Here is a 19,109-nt window from a genome sequence, read left to right as displayed (position 1 = left end):
CAATAAGCTAATATACAAAGAAGAAATCAAGGCTTCATAAATTAATAAATCAACTAATATTGCATTTTATTGTGAAAATGAAATTAGTCACCAGATATTGAAATACTTGCATAGTCATAACAATATCGAGTGGGTAATCATAGGAGTTAATACCTTTAAACTTCAACAAACATTTAAAAAAAAATTGATTCATTTCAGTAAAAAAAAAAAATCCCCTGAAAAGAATAAAAAGCGAAACTATTTTTTTTTTTTTTTTTTTAATTACTCTGAAGACTAATCCATTAATCCAATTCAAATAATTGTTGTATTTGTATGCATACAAGTAGCTTTCTATATGAAATAACGCATGAGTGGATCTTGAGTGTATTTGTTTTTGAGTCAAGGATTTTTCAATTGTTTCAAAATGCTGACAGATTAATTAATTAAAAACAAAGAAACTAGGTTGGATTCAAGTTAATTTTCTAATGTGGCCACTTATGTAAGCCATTAAAGGATCTCAACTGTTAATCAGCTATTTAAGGAAAATGAGATATCTAATAACAAAATAAAGTGGATTAGCTTCTATTAAACTTCTTTGTGAACTTCTTTAAATTCAAAGCCTGTTTATTGAATATATAGACGATTAGTAATGACCTCATAACTTTATGAATATTTTTATTACAACCTTACAGCATTTTAGTTGAACATTCAAAATTATGTTTTATGTTCCACTAAAAACTAAAAAAAAAAAAAAACAACTTAAAAAGGCTTGGAAGGACCCAAACAAAAAACTAAACCAAAGTCATTGAAAAGTTTTTGCATCCTCAAAAAAGAACTTTTTCAAGTAAACACACAGCTTGAACTTTTCTCTCTTTCCTCTCAAACTTGTGTATGTTTGCAAAGTGTATTCGTGTTTTATTAAAAATTCTGAGTGTAACTTTGAAGGAATGGTATCAAAAAAAAAAAAAAAAAAACTAAAAACTACACACCTTGAACCAAAAAAATGATGCAAGTCCGAGACCAGACACCAAAAACTTTGATCGATGGTGTGTATCTAAAAGTTTTTTTTAGTATCTGAACTTTTCTCTCCACAAATGAATGATTTATGGCTGTCCCTTTTTTTTTGTGGCAGGCGACTTAAATTTAAATAAGTACCTATTAAAATACTTTTTTTTTTTTTTTTTTTCAGAAATGGCAAACATAAAATTGGGTTAGCCAAATTCATAAAGATACTCATATCCAAGAATGTTTGTTATCGGATTATTGCAGCCTAAGAAATGTGTAAGTTTGATTTGATTGATGTCATTGATTTGCATTTTTTTGTTTAAATCGAAAGTGATACCCAGTAGCCTTGTTCAATACCAAAATTGTAAAGAGTTTGAAAATATTTAATGGAAGAACTACCGGCAGTATTTATTTATGGAACGTTAGATAAGCTAGTTGGTAAAAAAAAAACTAAAAATGATTGTTATCAAAATTTATGGATTTAAAAACAACTTTGAAACTAAATACATCATAAATTTTAATCAGAAGTAAAAATAGTCTTGTGATACTAATTTTTAATTCAAAGAATGTAAAAAAGGGAGGTTTATCGACATGGTGATTAACTAAAAACATTGGAATATTATAAAAATTAAAGCCAAAGATGATGATTGTCCATAGTCGAAGTAAGGAGACTTTCAATTTCTTGGTTCGATTGCACTTGTATAATTCAAACTCTTACATTATTTTGTATTTAATAGCATTTTCTTGATAGTTGTCCTGTGTTTTCCAAGCTTAGACCTCATTGTGTTAAAAATTACCATCAACCTGATCAATACCTTTGGAAATGCGTGATTTTACGGTCACCGACTATTAAAGCGTGCAAAGAGTTTTGAAGTATTGAGTCAGGGAGTCGTACAAAATCTCCCAAAAAAAATATCACCATGAGACAAAATCTCTTAAAAACAAAATTCAACTTGAAAATATCTCCAAGATAAAATCTGCATCAACAAAATCTCCAAAGAAATACATTTTTTTGCCAAATTCTCCACGAAATCTCCATACATATATCACAATCAAAGTCCATTTTCGACTACTAACACCGTTGCTGTTGTGACATGGACATCGACATGAAATTCTTTTACCGTCATGACATGATGACGATTGTGTTTCTGAAGAACAAGCACTTGTAGTTTGTCAAAAGGGTTGGGGTCAAAATCCCGAAAATCCACAATCCCGAAAACCCAAAATCCCCAATACCCAGAGTCCCTAAAACCCAAAATCCCAAATGGGATCCTCAAAAATTATATAAAATGAAAAATGTGCTCAAGTTTTTTGGATTTTCGAAATTTTGGTTTTTGGAGATTTTGGATTTTCGGTATTTGGGGTTTTCGGAATTAAGGGTTTTCAGGATTTTGATTTTCGTGATACTTGGTTTTCGGGGTTCTGGGTTTTCTGGATTTTAGATTTTCGGGATTATATCCGTCTCCCTTGTCAAAAGTATTATTAAACGGAAGTGTCTGTTGTGTTTCATAACAAATAGTAACTTTGGATTTGATTATTGTATGAAGATCAAATAAAAGTTGAAAAAAGCTAATCATAAATGTAATTTCGCATAGTGATGGGTCATGTGGAAAAAATCGAAAATTTGAGAATCTTAACGAAAACATAATAGGCTATTGATTATGTCGAAAAAAACAGGGTAATAAGGAACTAAGACGTTCACTGGTTTTTATTGCAGGAATTGTTCAATGGGTTATAAAAGAAGATAAAACCGCGGAGTGCTATTAAATGAAAGGGTGGAAACTGAAGATAGGGGTGCAAAAGCCCCCTTTTTGGTTTTTTCAATATACCTCGTAAGCCAAGCAAAATTTTGATATATTGGACACATAACTTTTTGTAGAGAATTAAATTTCCTATTGGAATAATGTTTTTTAAAAATTGAAAAAAAAAATTTCCATACCAAAATAGTCGAAACGATCATAAAAAAAATATCAAAAAAATCGATTTTTTGAGTTTTTTTGCTTTTTTACTTGTACATTTTTTTTGGGTTGAGATAGACATAAACGTTGCTACAAAGAAAAAAAGAAGATTAAATTTCCTTCAAAATGCTGTACTCACTAAATTTTTTCATGGAAAATTAACCGAAGTACAAATCCATTTTAATCTAGCTTTTTTTCGCATTTTTAGTTTTACTCAAGTAAAACAGAATCATTTGAGGGGAAAGTACGATAACTTAAGCACCAAGAACTGATAATTAAATTTTGTAGAGGGTTTAAATACAATCATTGTTTACTATGGGAGGGAGGTTCTATGTCCCCCCGTTTTGGCGGGAGGGGCAATTTTCTAAAAAAAAATACTTAAAATAAAAAAAAATGATTAAAAAAACAACGGCAACACTTACAGTTTTGATTGAAACTTTTTTCAAAAGCTAGAATTATAAACTTAATATTAATTTTAAAATGAAGGTATTTTAATCAATTGTTTTTGAAATGCCCGATTTCAAAGTCAAAACTTGTGAAAAAAAAGTTTAAAAAGCACATTGAGTACAATTTTCACAAAAACTGTGGACTTCAATACGAAATTGATCGACAAAGTAAACTGCCTTAATTGATTTCTTATCAAATCATGAAAATCATAATGTTCCTATGCCTTCTACTTTTTGAGAAAATTGAAAAATAGACAAAATACTTTCTTTATCGGAATCACTCGCTTATTTAAAAAACAATTGATTAAAATAACTTCATTTTAAAATTAATATTATGTTTATAATTTTAGCTTTTGAAAAAAGTATCAATCAAAACTGTAAGTGTTGCCGTTGTTTTTTAATATTTTTTTTTTTTATTTTAAGTATTTATTTTAGAAAATTGCCCCTCCCGCCAAAACGGGGGACATTCACCCCCCCTCCCATAGTAAACAATGATTGTATTTAACCCCTCTACAAAATCTCATTATCAGTTCTTGGTGCTTAAGTTATCGTACTTTCCCCTCAAATGTTTCTGTTTTACTTGAGTAAAACTAAAAATTCGAAAAAAAGATAGATTAAAATGGATTTGTACTTCGGTTAATTTTCAATGAAAAAATTTAGTGAGTACAGCATTTTGAAGGAAATTTAATCTTCTTTTTTTCTTTGTAGCAACGTTTATGTCTATCTCAACCCAAAAAAAATGTACAAGTAAAAAAGCAAAAAAACTCAAAAAAATCGATTTTTTTGATATTTTTTTTATGATTGTTTCGACTATTTTGGTATGGAAATTTTTTTTTTCAATTTTTAAAAAACATTATTCCAATAGGAAATTTAATTCTCTACAAAAAGTTATGTGTCCAATATATCAAAATTTTGCTTGGTTTACGAGGTATATTGAAAAAACCAAAAAGGGGGCTTTTGCACCCCTATCTTCAGTTTCCACCCTTTCATTTAATAGCACTCCGCGGTTTTATTTTTTTTTATAACCCATTGAACGATTCCTGCAATAAAAACCCGTGAACGTCTTAGTTCCTTTCTAAACTACATAATCAATAGACTATAATAATACAGTAAAATAAGGTGAAAAAAGGGGTAAACCTCGGAATGAATGCTAATAGAAATTTTTTTGCTCAATATCTTCGTTTTGGCATTCTATAACATACCTCAAAAGTCTAGAAAAATCTCATGTCCCCAAGTCGCGATTTTCAAGGTCAAAGCGCGAATGGAGATTTTCAAAATTAGCAATAGGTAATAGAAAATGGTATTATATATACACATAATACATGACTTCGAGGTATTTTTTAATGCTGATGCCAAAAAATCTAAAACCAAGACAATCTGACGTCTCTGAAAAAAGTTATATCTGTTTTTCATCTGTCAACCCATATTATTATAACAGTTGCAAACTTACACCGAAAAATCCTTAAACGTTATGGTAGAGGGACTAAATTTTGCATAAAGGTTTTCATATCCATTATCATTAAGAATCAAAACAATGCAATGAAAAAAACATTCATGTCTAGGAAAAATTGGTATTTTTTGAGAAAAGGAGAAATTTTGGGATATGCACAATAAAACATCCTGGTACAATCTTGGAATTAGTGCTAATAGGCTATTTTTTTTTTTGTTTCAATCATTGTTTGGCTATTCTATAACTTATGTCAAAAATCTAAAAAAATCTCATGTCCGCAAGTCCTAATTTTGCAGGCTAAGAATTTTGCAGATGAAAAACAGATATAACTTTTTTCACAGACGTCAGATTGCCTTGATTTTAGATTTTTTGGAATCAGCATTAAAAAATACTTTGAAATCATTTATCATTTGTGTTTATAATACCATCGTCTATTTTTGCTAATTTTGAAAATCTCCATTCGCGCATTGACCTTGAAAAACGCGACTTGCGGACATGAAATTTTTCTAGACTTTTGAGGTATGTTATAGAATGCCAAAACGAAGATATTGAGCAAAAAAAATTTCTATTACCATTCATTTCGAGGTGAAACCCTTATTTGACTGGATTATAACTGTAACAAAAGGGAAGCAAATTGTTTTATGTTGAAACTAATCAACTGGAAAATTACTGAAATATAAAAGTGTACCGAATTCTACGATTTGGTTTTAAATTTTTATCAAAAAACTTCATCAAAATCAATCCAAAAACTTAATTTTTCCAAAATTGTTAAAAAAAAATTTTTTAAATAGTAGATACTTTTTATAAAGTACTACTTCGTACAAAATTACGGCCAATTCAGAAAAGTAAATTAAGTACTATTTGCTTGTTTGTTTTACTTGATGTGAAAATAAAACTCACTATAAATACAATAATGTATTTTGTTAATAAATGTTGTTTCTACTACCCACCTGTTACGAGAAGCAAAATGACAAACTTTAATTTCAAAGTTGCAACTGGCAGTAAAATTTTGTACCTACTGTACCTATTATTAGGTATTTCTCCGGTAAAATTTTCAATAGACTAATTAATATTTGTTTGATAGAATATTTTTCTAAGTTTTTGTATTGTCATGTATTTTTAATCTGTCAAGTCATTTTAATCTTTTTTTATTTTTAATTTGTTTGTAGTTCAATTGACATGAATTGTTTTAATTTTTTGCATTTTCTATAGTGAATTAAATGAATTGATTTTTGGAACTTCCTACTTAATTTAGACTGTCACAGCTGGCAAAAAACTGGTGATCTGCAATTTCAATGATATTTAATTTTGTCAATATTCTAATTTTTGGTATTTAAATAACCTAATTATATGAGATATTCCCTTTGAATAATTTGAAGAGCTACGGAATAGTTCTAATCGAAAGATCAGTTCATTTTTCAAGTGATTTCGCATAGTTCTGTCGTTAGTGGATTTGTGATTTTTTTGATGTAAGAATACAATAAATTAAAAAATTATCATCATTAACTTTCAGTAAATATTAATATATATTTAGTAATATTTGTTCCATGAATCCAACTTAGTCATATTTAAAGAAAAGTTTTAAAATATTACACTTTCTTTCATTTTTTATCACATTTTTGTTTTAATTTTTTCTATTAGCTTTTAGTGAACCGGTGACGTTTCGTGATCACTCATTCATGGGGATGAAAAAAAAAAATTTTTTACATTAAAAGATCTTAAATTTCTACTTCCCGTAGCTTACCTACGTAAATTAGTTAATTAGTAATTATAGTCATTGTTTAACAGTCTCTGAACTTAATTCCATGTGAGTGTACTGAATAAAGTGATTGTGAGATTATGAAGAAAGTAGCATTCAAAATCTTTTAAAATTGTATAATAAAAAGTTAAAGTATAACATATATTAAGATCCTATAAGCTTTTTCGACTTCCGTAAAGAACAATCGGTAGCAGAGATACATTTCTGATGATAGCTGATATGTGATGAGGAGAAAGTAGTTTTAAAGTGCTAGAGATCGGTTTTAACCGTCTGCGAATTTGTATTAAAATAAATACATTGTAATCTATTCGTAAACCCAAAAAAATGCAATTTTATCAATAACGCCTTTAAAAATAAAATGCACGATTGAGTCGTACGAACTTGCTCCTAGTGTTCAAGTTGCTTAAATTTTTAAGACTTTTTATATAGAAATTTGGGGAAAGTATGTATGTATATAAAAACAAAAAAAAAAATAAACAAAAAAAAGAAAAAAATCGTTTTTCAAAGGATTAAAACAACACCTGAAATCAAATTGTGCCCCAAAACTAGTATGCAGTTTTATTTGATATATTAAGATGCATTTTTAGAAAAAAAATTACAAAACCGTTAGAGCAGTTTTTTAAAAAACTAATTTTTTAAAAATAATTTTTTGAAAAAAAGTTTTAAAATTAAATTCTAAAACAAAATTTAAAAAAAAATTCAATGTCCCGTTTTCGAAAATTTGATTTTTTCAAAAAAAAAAAAAAAAATCCAAACTTTCTCTGCCTTTTCCTGATTTAGAAAATATATGTTTAAGCCAGTTTTGTTTCAGCCTACCCTCTGCCAGACGCCCTAAAAGGTATCTCAATAGTACGGGAAAGTTAGATTTTGCTATATGAAAATTAAATTATTTCAAGTTTGTCATACATTGTTTTTCTGTAGATTCAACAATACGCGAGTTATGTGAAAAACTAAAATTTTTATTAAAAAAAAAATGGCGGCCAAATGACTCTTGGTGCGATTGTACAAAATGTGGTTTTAGACTCTTTCGATCCCTGGGTTTATGCTCTTTCGAGCCCTGAAGTCAAAATGCATTTCGGATTTTTTCCCAGACCCCCATATAGCAAAATCTAACTTTCCCGTACTATTGAGATACCTTTTAGGGCGTCTGGCAGAGGGTAGGCTGAAACAAAACTGGCTTAAACTTATATTTTCTAAATCAGGAAAAGGCAGAGAAAGTTAATAATTGGCCATCATATGGTTACTCTAAACAAAAAAATATTATTTCAATTTTATAAGAAAACAACAGAAACTAGGTGTTTTTTGTATGAAAAAACCTAATTGGGAAACCTTTAAGGGCGTCTGGCAGAGGGAAGGCTGAAAAATATCTGGCTTAAACTTATATTTTCTAAACCGGGAATAGACATAGAATTTTTGTTTGTTACCATCATACGGTTATACCCAACAGAAAATAAGCTATTAGGTTTTTTATTAGAAAAATGCATTTCAAAATGCTTCAAAGCGGTCTGCTGAAAGCTGAAAAAAAACTTCTGGTACCCACGTTTTTGAAATCAGGGGATTTTTATGATTTTTTGGTGTATCATTTATTCGGTTTACACTTAGCAAAACGCCAAAAGTTGATTTTTGACTGCACTTTGGATGCGTCTGGCAGAGGGAAGGCTGAAAAATAGCTGGCTAAAAATTATATTTTATAGATTTGGAATAGACATAGAATATTAATTTGTTACCATCATACGGTTATACCTAACAGAAAATAAGTAATTAGGTTTTTTATTAGAAAAATGCACTTAAAAATGCTTTAAAGCGGTCTGGCGGGGGGAAAGCTGAAAAAGAAACTTGCGGTACCCACAGTTTCGAAATCAGGGGATTTTTTATGATTTTTTATCATTTTTTTTTTTTTGCTGCACTTTGGATGCGTCTGGCAAGGGAAAGCATTTTTACAGAAAATGGGCCTAGAAAAAATAAATTATGTCATATTTGATTAACCTGATCAGCAAAAATTTTTACCACAAGAACCAAGAACCAAAACATACTTTAATGAAGGTTTAACGAGTGTTAAACTTAAATCCGAAAGTCAGAAATATTTTATTAGCCTCCGATTTTGGAATATTATTTTTATACATAAAATGTAAAAAAAAAGCTTTTTTTGTAACGGTACCTTCTATTTAAAAACGTACGTAATGTAACAGAACAAAATTCCTAATATACCCTCAGAAAAGTATATTTTGGTTCTTTTGGCAAAGCAAAAGTTTCTTTTTGGCAAAACGCAAGCCATATTTTTTTTTAAATAAACCGAGTTAATAACACGAACTCGCCTTTTTAAGAAAAAAATTCTTCACTTATGATTTCCATAGCATCCTTTGAATCGACGATAATCCTGAGTAATCTTCGAATATTCTATCAAGCGGTAACGGGAACTAATCTTTCCTGAAGTCGAATAGTCGGTGAAGCTAAGGATCTAGAAAAAAAATAATTTTAAAGAACACTTTTCATCCATCTTTTGTATTTAAAACCACATTCTTTTTTTTTTAGATGAAGTCACTACTATTAACTTGTTTAACTCTGATACTGTTTGCTAAAGTATTCAGCATTCCCCATTCAAAAACGGAAACAAAACTTTCTCTCAAAGAAAATACACTTAAATACCGACTACCATCTAAAATCTTCCCATCACACTACAACATATCATTAAAACCATACCTACGCGAAGAAGATGGCCCAAAAAGATTCACCTTTGATGGTGAAGTTTTCATCAATCTGGCAACCAACGAATTCAATTTGACGAAAATAACTTTGCATTCTGCTAAATTAAACTACACTATCCGTGAATTGTATGAAACAGCTAGACCACAAATTCAAATAAAAATAACCCGAATCGATGAAGACCCATTGGACACGGGTAAATGCAGTTTAACATTGGAGTCAGCTCTTAAACCAAAAACAAATTACACATTGCATTGTGTTTATAGGGGTCTAATGGAAGATGATATGAATGGTTTTTATAAAAGTTACTATTTAGATGCTCAAAATGAAACAAGGTTAAATGAAAAGTGTACATTTTTATTTTAATAATTTTAATTGTTGATTTACAAATTTCAGATGGTTAGGATCAACTCAATTCCAGCCAAATCATGCTCGGCGAGCTTTTCCCTGTTTTGATGAGCCGAAATTTAAAGCAACTTTTGATGTGGCCATTACTCGATTTAGAAGTTTTAAGACTATTAGTAATACTCGCTTGATATTAAGCCAACGTTTGGAGTAAGTTTTACAATATGAAAATTTTGTATTGGGAAAAAGGGGTCAAAGTAACGCATGTTTGGGCTCGTGTAACAGCTAGTTGGCCGCTGATAAAACGGGCGTTATGGGTATTTTTGTAGTCAGAGAGATGTGGGGATTAGAATGCGAATAATTACAAGTGGATACCCCAAATCCTCTTCTTCGGGTAAGGGAATGAATGTTTGGGCTCGTTTTTCGGGTGTTTGGACGAAAGTAACCAGAGAAATGAGGGCGTCAATTTTTAGCGAGTAACCAAAATCTCTGAACCAATACTTATTTTTTTCGGCTCTGGGTCAAAAAGGTGGATGAAATAAATTCAACATTCTATGGAAAAAAAATCATGTGAGCAATTCACACTTGGTAGAAGTGAAATCTTAAAAAATGATTTTTCTAGAAAAAACAAATCGAAAAAATCTAACTTTTGTTTCTTCCATCACCTTTAAATAATTTTTTTTAAACGACAACCTATAATAAATTTTATATCATCTAAAAGCTTATTATTTCACCTTTTATATGACGCTTCAATCATATTTCTACCATACCTACAAGAAAAGTAAAAATTTTGTAAAGCCAACCATGTCAAAATTTCAAACTGAGATTACGGTACAAGTGTTGTGTGATATATTAAATGAAAGGTACTATTATCAGCATGCGTATTAAAGTTAAATCAAATTTGTATGTACTCTAAATCAAAACATATAACGTGATTAGAAAAAGAACATTTTTTCACCGTTATCTCAGGATATTGAAAATGAAATTAATTGAAATTATAGTTTATTTAATTACCTTTTTACAGTATAAATTTCATTTATCTATCTTTTAAAGTAAAAAAGTTATAATTAATTGATTTTTCCTGTCGCTTTTTCGTTTCACGTGTTTCAAATCACTACGGTACTAAAGAAGTTTTCACTTCAAAAACTCTCATTTGGGCGCCATTTATTGATTTATATTTTTTTTCTTTGAGTACGGTTCGGCCCACTAGTTGGTTGGTGTTTAGATAAAATCTAAATTTTCTAAATAAAATGTCCCTGCTTGGGCGCCATTTATCGATTTTTTCGTCTACATCGCTGGTGGGAATAAGCAGACTCTTCAATCATAAAATTTTAATTGACAACACAGCGAAAAAGTTTTCTTCTTTTCACTTTATTCCACTAAAGTGCTTAATAGTCCCCGATCGGGAGAACTTAAAGGTAAAAAAAATTAAGTCCGATTCTGAAAAAAATAGGCATGATGTGGCAGTTTAACATGGAAGATGATTTTTTAAAAATCTGACAATGTGCAAAGCGAAGGCCTATGACACAAGCTATCATTTGGCATCCCTCCCAAAAATTGCTCTAAAGCGGTTTAGCTTCCAGGAGCGTTCAAAGATTCAGGGATTTTTCGAAAAAAAAACATTTTACCCCAACTTTCAAGCGCGATTTTCTCGGAATTTTGAAAAAATCCAAAAACCCGATTATACAACTTTCAGGTAGCTGAGAATATAAGCTTTCATATGGCACCTTTCCCATGTCTCTAGGTCAAAGCATTCAGCTCCCAGGAGCTTTTTCGCGCCCCCAACTTCCAACGGCTATATCTCGGAATTTTGAAAAAAAAATTGAAAAAAAAATTTTGATACCCAAAGGTTACGAGGACTCTAAACTACATTTGGGTACAACTGCCATCCCTATAGGTGCACGCGTTCTCAAACCCGGAGAACTTAAAGGTAAAAAAAAAGTTAAGCCCGATTCTGAAAAAATAAGCATGATGTGGCGGTTTAACATGGAAGATGATTTTTTAAAAATCTGACAATGTGCAAAGCGTAGGCCCATGACACAAGCTATCATTTGACATCACTGACAAAAATTGCTCTCAAGCGGTTAAGCTTTCAGGAGCGTTCAAAGATTCGGTGATTTTTCGAAAAACATGCACTAGTACTCAACATGCACTTCCATAAAGAAATCTCAACTCTCAGCATTGCCAAACAGGGTATTAATTGACTTTATTATTCCCATTTTTAACATAGATTCCTAATGGTCTCTACCCGGGCGCCACTTTTTGATTTTTTCTTCTAAAGCTGATGGGGTAAGATTAAACAGACATTTCAATAAAAAAAATATCAATTCACAACTCAAACTCTTTTGACTTTTGTTTCTAAATTTTTAACAAAAATTTTAAATGGTCCCTGCTCGGGCGCCATTTATTGATTTTTTTGACTTTAAGAAAGAAATCTCGATTGACAATACTTACTTTTTTTAAATTCTGATTCTCCTTTTTTCTCAAAAAAATCTTTATGGTTAATGCTTGGGCGCCATTTTTTCGTCTACATCTGATTCAATTAATAAATCTCAATTTTAACCACCAAAATAGCGTTAATCAAACTCTTCAAACTTTTGTTTTCCTCTTATTTCCACAAAGGTCTTTAATGGTCCCTGCTCGGGCGCCACTTATTTATTTTTCGACGAAACAATTTAGTCTTATTCTTATACAAACTTCTATATTTTTAGCAAAAACTACTTCAAAGACATCTTCGCCACCACCCCTCTCATGTCTACATACCTTCTCGCCTTCCTAGTATCCGATTTCAATGAACGCAACGATATCGAAGGTGAATTTTACGTATCAGCTCGCCCCGACTACTTTACCCTAACTGAATATGCTTTAAATGTTGGCCGTAAGCTTTTAGCTGAATATGATAAATACACAAAATTACCCTTCTACGAAATGGGTGTTGAAAAAATGCATGTAGCCGCTATTCCAGATTTTGCAGCTGGAGCTATGGAAAATTGGGGTCTTCTTATGTACAGGTAAACCTTTTTAAAAACTTTCTAAATAAAGTTTAGAAAAAACTTAAAGTTTTAATATTTTTTTAGGGAACAAGCTTTACTCTACGACAAAGAATCAACAACTCTTTTCAGTAAACAACAAGTTGCTGAAGTTATAGCCCACGAACAAGCTCATATGTGGTTTGGTGATATAGTAACTATGGAATGGTGGAGTTATACTTGGCTAAATGAAGGATTTGCTACATATTTTCAATATTTTATCACAGATCTTGTAAGTTTGTAACTTAAACCCTTTAAAGACTGTTTAAAAAAACCACTTTTGGTTTTAAGGTTCATCCAGAAATGGAAGCTGACAAACAATTCGTTGTTCATAAACTTCAAGATATTATGATCAAAGACTCAACAAACGATACAAATCCATTAACTGATCTAACTGTAAATTCTCCCGATGATATAAATGGAATGTTTAACCATATTTCGTACAGTAAAGGTGGTTCAGTCATCCGAATGATTGAGCACGCTATTGGAGAACCCAATTTACAGAAATCACTTCAGAATTACCTGGACGCTTAGTAGGTTTACAGAACTCTTTCCTCTTTTTTTCCGCCATTTTGATGCTTTTCTTTTTAGCAAATACACCAACACAGTTCCTCAAAACATATTCGATCACTTAAAAGCTAACTGGCCATCATCCAGTAAAAAATACGCTGATGGTGTTTTTACTAGTTTCACTGAACAAGTTGGTTATCCAGTCATCAATATTGTACTTGCCGATGACTCAAAGAGCATGACTATCGAACAAAAACGTTTCCTCCTCAATCCGGAAGATGGCAGTGATGTCAGCCTACTTTATACAGTTCCGTTTACATTCACAACAAACTTGAAAAAGAATTTCAAATCAACTTTTCCCAATATGTACCTGGAACCAAATACTGACAAAGTGACTGTGAATTTTAAAGAACCAGTGAAATGGGTTATAGGAAATATTCAAGAAACTGGTTTCTATCGGGTTAATTATAGCACACCAATTTGGCATCAAATTCGTCAAGCTTTACGGTCTGAAAATTGGGACGGTATTCACGAGCTTAACCGGGCTCAATATGTTAACGATCTTTTGACATTTGCTAGGGCAGGTCACTTAAGTTATGAGCTGGCAATGATGTGCCTTGACTATTTGGAGACCGAAACAAATTATCTTCCATGGAAAGCAGCATTCGAAGGTTTTGAATTCTTAGCAGATCGTCTAAGCTTAGAAAAGGAAAGCTTTGCTAAATACATCTTAAAAATTACAGAAAAAGCTTATAATTCCTTTGGATTTGTTGAAAGTCCAACAGACAAGGTTTTAGATATTTACACCCGAAGCAAAATGATCTTATGGAATTGTAAATATGGACACGAAGGTTGTATTGAAGAAGCTTTGAAATTGTTCCGAAACATGGATAACAAACCGATTCCGGTAAACATTCGTAAGGATGTTTATTGCACAGCAATGAGGCATGGTACTGAAGATGATTTTGAAAGACTCTATCAAAAGATGAAAACCGAACAAATATCAATGGAACAAGTCTTGATTATACATAATTTAGGTTGTGTTCGTGAGAAAAAGCTTGTCAAACGTTATTTTCATATTATTCTTAGCGATGATATTCGTCGTCAAGATAAGAAGAAAGCCTTAGAAACTCTGTACAACTCAAATGCTGAAAATGTTTCACCAGTTTTTGATCTTATAGTTGATAATTTTGAAACTTTTTTCAAAGTGTAAGTTTTGGTTTTTTAATTCTTTTGTGGTTATATATAACTTGACTTATCTCATTTTTCTTTAATATAGAATGGGTAACAAAGCAGAAGTTGCACAACAGATTTCAAAGTTAGCAGAATGTTTCACAACTAAAGAACAACAAAGTAAATTTGATACATTCATTGCCAAAAGGGGTAACAAATTTGAAGGCAGTAAGGAAGCTCTGAGAACAGCTGCCAAGGCGGTTAAGGAGAATCTTGAATGGTCTGAGAAGAGATTGGGACATGTTGTTCAATTTTTGAAAGATTATAAAAATAGTTCAAGAAGAATAGGAATGAGTATGTTGACCGTTGCTTTAATGGCGATTATAGTCTATTTGATAAATTAGTCCAAAGCTATAGATGTTATTTGAGAACATACAAAGTTTAAATTACATAGAATAAGTTCATATAAATTTTGTTTTGTATAATTTTAGGAAGCAAAATAAAGTTTTACTATTTGTCTATCTTTATTCAAAAAGATTTTAAAATATAATGGTTGTTTCAAAATCATTGTGGATAACAATTTATCAGTCTAAAACGGTTCATAAAACTTTTAACAAAATATACATTTATGGTTAAACATTATCCGACATTGACCTTGATATTGACCTTTGATTTTGAAGTTTTCGATTTCATAATCAAGATTTTATTACAAAATCGTCTAGGCACATCGTTCAAAATAACAAATAGATCTATTTCTGGGTGATGGTGGTGTATGTGTAATATTTTTTTCTACAGAAAAAAAAAAATATACAGTTTACACAAAATTTGTACTGTTGACCAAATAACGTCACTAATATTTTTTTATCAAAATTTTTTTATCATTGAACTGATATTAATAGTCATAGTGGTCATTCAAAATTGTTTGCATTTGTCAAAATCTTTGAGCTTTATCTAAAACATAAACACGAACCGGAAATTGGGTATTTATAATTTATAGCTTTATTATTAATTTTTATAATTTTCCAATAAGTATACAAACCTACCTACATTTAAATTTTGTTTAAAGTGTTTTTTTTTTTTCATCATAGGTTAGCAAAGTTGGATAGGATCGGATCCATTTTTCATCTTAATGGTTCAGTCTAATATTAGGAAATGAAATTGCATTTTTCGTGGGAGAAATTTTTTAATGGAATGTGCTTCGTGTTTGCATTTTTATAAAAATAATTTTGTTAAGCCAGCATCTTAAAAAAGATTTATTTTTTTTTTTTAATATCTCCATTGTATTTCATATTTGAACCAAACTTTTATTTTTTATACTTTCCAATAATTATTATTATTTTGTTATTATCTTTATTTGATATTCTAGAAAGAACTTTCACTTTTAGTCTAAGAGCCGGGAGCAGATTTCTTGCAATCTTTTTGAAGTTTTTTTTTTTACAGATCGAAAACGGTCTGTCAAATCGAAAAACCGTTAATGTAATAAATGAAGGTAATAAAAAGATCTACAACTTTTACTTCAAATTAATTTTCAAAAAAAGTTCAAATTAAAGAGATATGACGTAAATAAGAAAGTCACCCTATGACGTGTTTCAAAAAAACCTCCCTAACTCTTAAACCGAAGGTTTAATCGAAAAAACTTATTTAACATATTCTATAGGAAATCTAAAATTATCTTTAAGATTGCTATACATTTTTTTCTGCTAGTTCTAATAATACGCGAGTTATGTGAAAAAGTAAAATAAATAAATTTTCAAAAAAACTGCATTTTTGGGAGCGGCTGCCGGGGGTTTGGCCCCACTTAAAATGTCTGCCATGGGCGTTTTTCTTATCAGGGAGTCCACTGCTACAGGATATATCTATATATATATATATCTATATCTTAGGAAAAACTTTTACATTGGAAGTTTTGCGGTATTACTTTAAGAATGCAAGATATTACAATATTAGTATTGTTAATGCATCGTTTAATGTGTGGAAAAAGGAAAAATTGAATTATATTTTTATTTTAAATATATAATATGAAGCTCTGTCATTTTCCCTGACCCTGAAGACATTGATCTTGAAAATCCGACCAATAGAACTCATAATACAAGATTTTTAAGCCAACCACTTTTGTGTTTGTTCGACAGTTTTTCAAACGATTCAAACTAACAAAAAATTGAACTTGAAAACTCTCAAAATAGGCTTGAAATTGTTGTTTAAAAAAGCTAATAGTTTGGGTTCTAGTGGTTTGATATTCAAGATTAAGATCTTCAGAGTTAGGGAAAATGACAGAGTATCATAATATGCACTTAAAATAAATATTAAAGTTACAACATAGAGACAATCTGCATAAAGTGTTATACGCAAAAGTGCATTTTATCCGTTTCTGAAGTACGTCCCAAGGATACAACTTCTGCAAAACATATGTTCGACTTAATAAAACCATAAAATAACAAATTCATCAATGGCCGTGCAGCGTTCACATTCCATACAAATTTGCCCATTCTCCTTTGATTCGTTGGGACTTTGGGTATGTGAGTGAGGGTATATGCTGTATTGTATTTTGTCCGGGTCATGGCTTTTTTATGTCTAAATTCCCCGGCTTTTTAATTGAGAGCACTACAAACCATTCTCTAGAGAGTAAGGTCACTTTAGGTGTTGAAGAAAGTGAGTTTCTATACGTACTTTGTTAAAAACGGAATTGAGTATAACTCAAACAGTTTTGAATACTGTTACATAAAATTTGAACATATTTCAAAAAATTATTCCGCACCAAAATACGTACGGATTTTTTCTTAAGTACTTTGAAAATAAAAAAAAAAAATAATAAACCATATAATAATTGGCTTTTGCTTAGAAACAAACTGACCAGTAACTTAAAATGCGTACCTAAGACGTAAACTTTAATATTTTTTAAATTCCGTACGAACTTCTGTGAGGAATAATGTTTTAAAAATTTGTACAAAATTTCACGTGAAAATATTCCTGCCTAACTACATACTTATTAAGTCATGTTTTTGATTCTTTCTTTGAATTTAATAAAAAATCCGGACCTATCAACACTTTAACTTACGATAGGTACATATGAAATATATTCATATGTGCATTGTGTACTATTAGGCTACTTTAGGATTCGTATAAATAAATCAAACTCAAGCCAACAATCAGACATAACATTACAATGAAATACAGAAACTATGAGATTTTCCTCAAACTTAATATACATAATTTTCGTGAGATTTTTTAGAGGAAAAATTGAAGTTTTAATTTAAGGACCAAAATTAACGGTTCTTGCCTTAAAACCAATATGAAAAACTTAATTTTCTCATTAACGGCTCTATCAATTTTTATTAAAATTTTTGGGCGTACTATCACAAATAAGCAAATATTTTTTTAACCGTTGTTAATGGTACTTGTGATGGAACCATTTTATTCATTTCTGATGTAGGTACTCGAAAACGATTGAACCGATTTCTATAAAAAAAATTATTTTACTATTCGTTAAAATAAAAGAAAAATTAAAAATTAGTTACATTTTCGAAATTCCATAGATCCTTTTGAATCTTTTATTTTTCAAACCATGCGAAAGTAACAAAAACAACTATTTTTCTTAGAAACAGCTCAAGGCCATAAACCACAAAATTTGTTCAATAATTTTGGGATTAGAAATACTTTAATGCAATCAATATTCAATAAAAGTCTTATTTTCGAATGATTTTATAAAATAATTGTACTTTTGTTGTGTCGTTTGTATTTATAAATGAAATTCGCAAAAAATTACAATGAATAAAAATAGGGTCTATTTCGTGAATAACAAAGTTACCTAAAATGTTACCTAATTTAAAATTCAGTCAATTTCTATAGACAAAAATAAAATGTTACACATACACCCCAGTGACCGTGTAATTCAACTGTTTTGTTAAGAGCACTTTCTAGAATTCTATTAAGAAGTATGATAGTACTACTTTGATACAAAATATCAAGCATAATAAGGCAGCAAACTACATTGCTACATCATAGTCGATCAACGACAGTCGTTAGCCCAACAAGCATTCGTTGCAATAAAACTCGTTCTCACACCTAGTTTCCACGATTTTAGGAAATTATTACATTATTATTACATCTCTTATCGTAATTTCTCAATTACAGAAAAAATTTAAAGAATAATTTATCCCAGTGTTATTGTTTTCAACTAATATGAATACAATAGAACACGTTTTTAGTTCAAACAGATAAATCAACTAATGAAAATGCATGAGTTTCATAGAAAATGGATCACAAAAGTTACAAGATCTTTCTCATATCGCACACTGTTTCACTTTTAACTACCGAATATAACCTTGAGAATTTTAAACTTCCATTATAATTTTATCGATTTAAATTAACCCTGAGATATATTCCATTATCAATGCAATATAAAAAGTTACAAAAATAAACCCATGATCATACAAAAAAAATCGGTTACAACTGGAAAAATCAATTGGAAAAATTTTAATTCATTGCGTCGTCATCGATGCGTCTGTCAAATGACATCAATTTATTTGAACAATAAATATTATTAAGATAATGAAAAAAAAAGTACAACATTTCTTGAACTGAATTCTTATCAGTACAAAATACTGGCAAAGTACGAAACGATCGGTCAATAGCGGAAGAACTTCTCTCTTAATCTCCAGACATTATGAACAAGTTAAACCACTCGTACGCAGAGATTAACTACCCTCTTTTTGTAGAGAAGATGAATATCGCAATAAACCAAGGCAAATATTT

General features: G+C 30.2%; 1 protein-coding gene across 1 annotated transcript; it reads left to right on the top strand.

The window, feature by feature from the left end:
• The first annotated feature begins 1,224 nt into the window (after positions 1-1,224).
• Positions 1,225-14,847, top strand: LOC129913289 (membrane alanyl aminopeptidase-like). Its single transcript, XM_055991876.1, has 8 exons — positions 1,225-1,260; positions 9,130-9,635; positions 9,697-9,855; positions 12,357-12,656; positions 12,723-12,906; positions 12,966-13,207; positions 13,266-14,393; positions 14,464-14,847. The coding sequence occupies exons 1-8, from the start codon at positions 1,225-1,227 to the stop codon at positions 14,759-14,761; spliced, it is 2,853 nt and encodes a 950-aa protein (XP_055847851.1). The 3' UTR covers positions 14,762-14,847.
• The last annotated feature ends 4,262 nt before the right edge of the window (positions 14,848-19,109 follow it).

This window comes from Episyrphus balteatus, chromosome 3 (genome assembly GCF_945859705.1).
Source record: "Episyrphus balteatus chromosome 3, idEpiBalt1.1, whole genome shotgun sequence".
Lineage (NCBI taxonomy): Eukaryota > Metazoa > Arthropoda > Insecta > Diptera > Syrphidae > Episyrphus > Episyrphus balteatus.
Note: the sequence above shows the minus strand (reverse complement) of the source record. Positions and strands in the feature narration are given on the sequence as shown.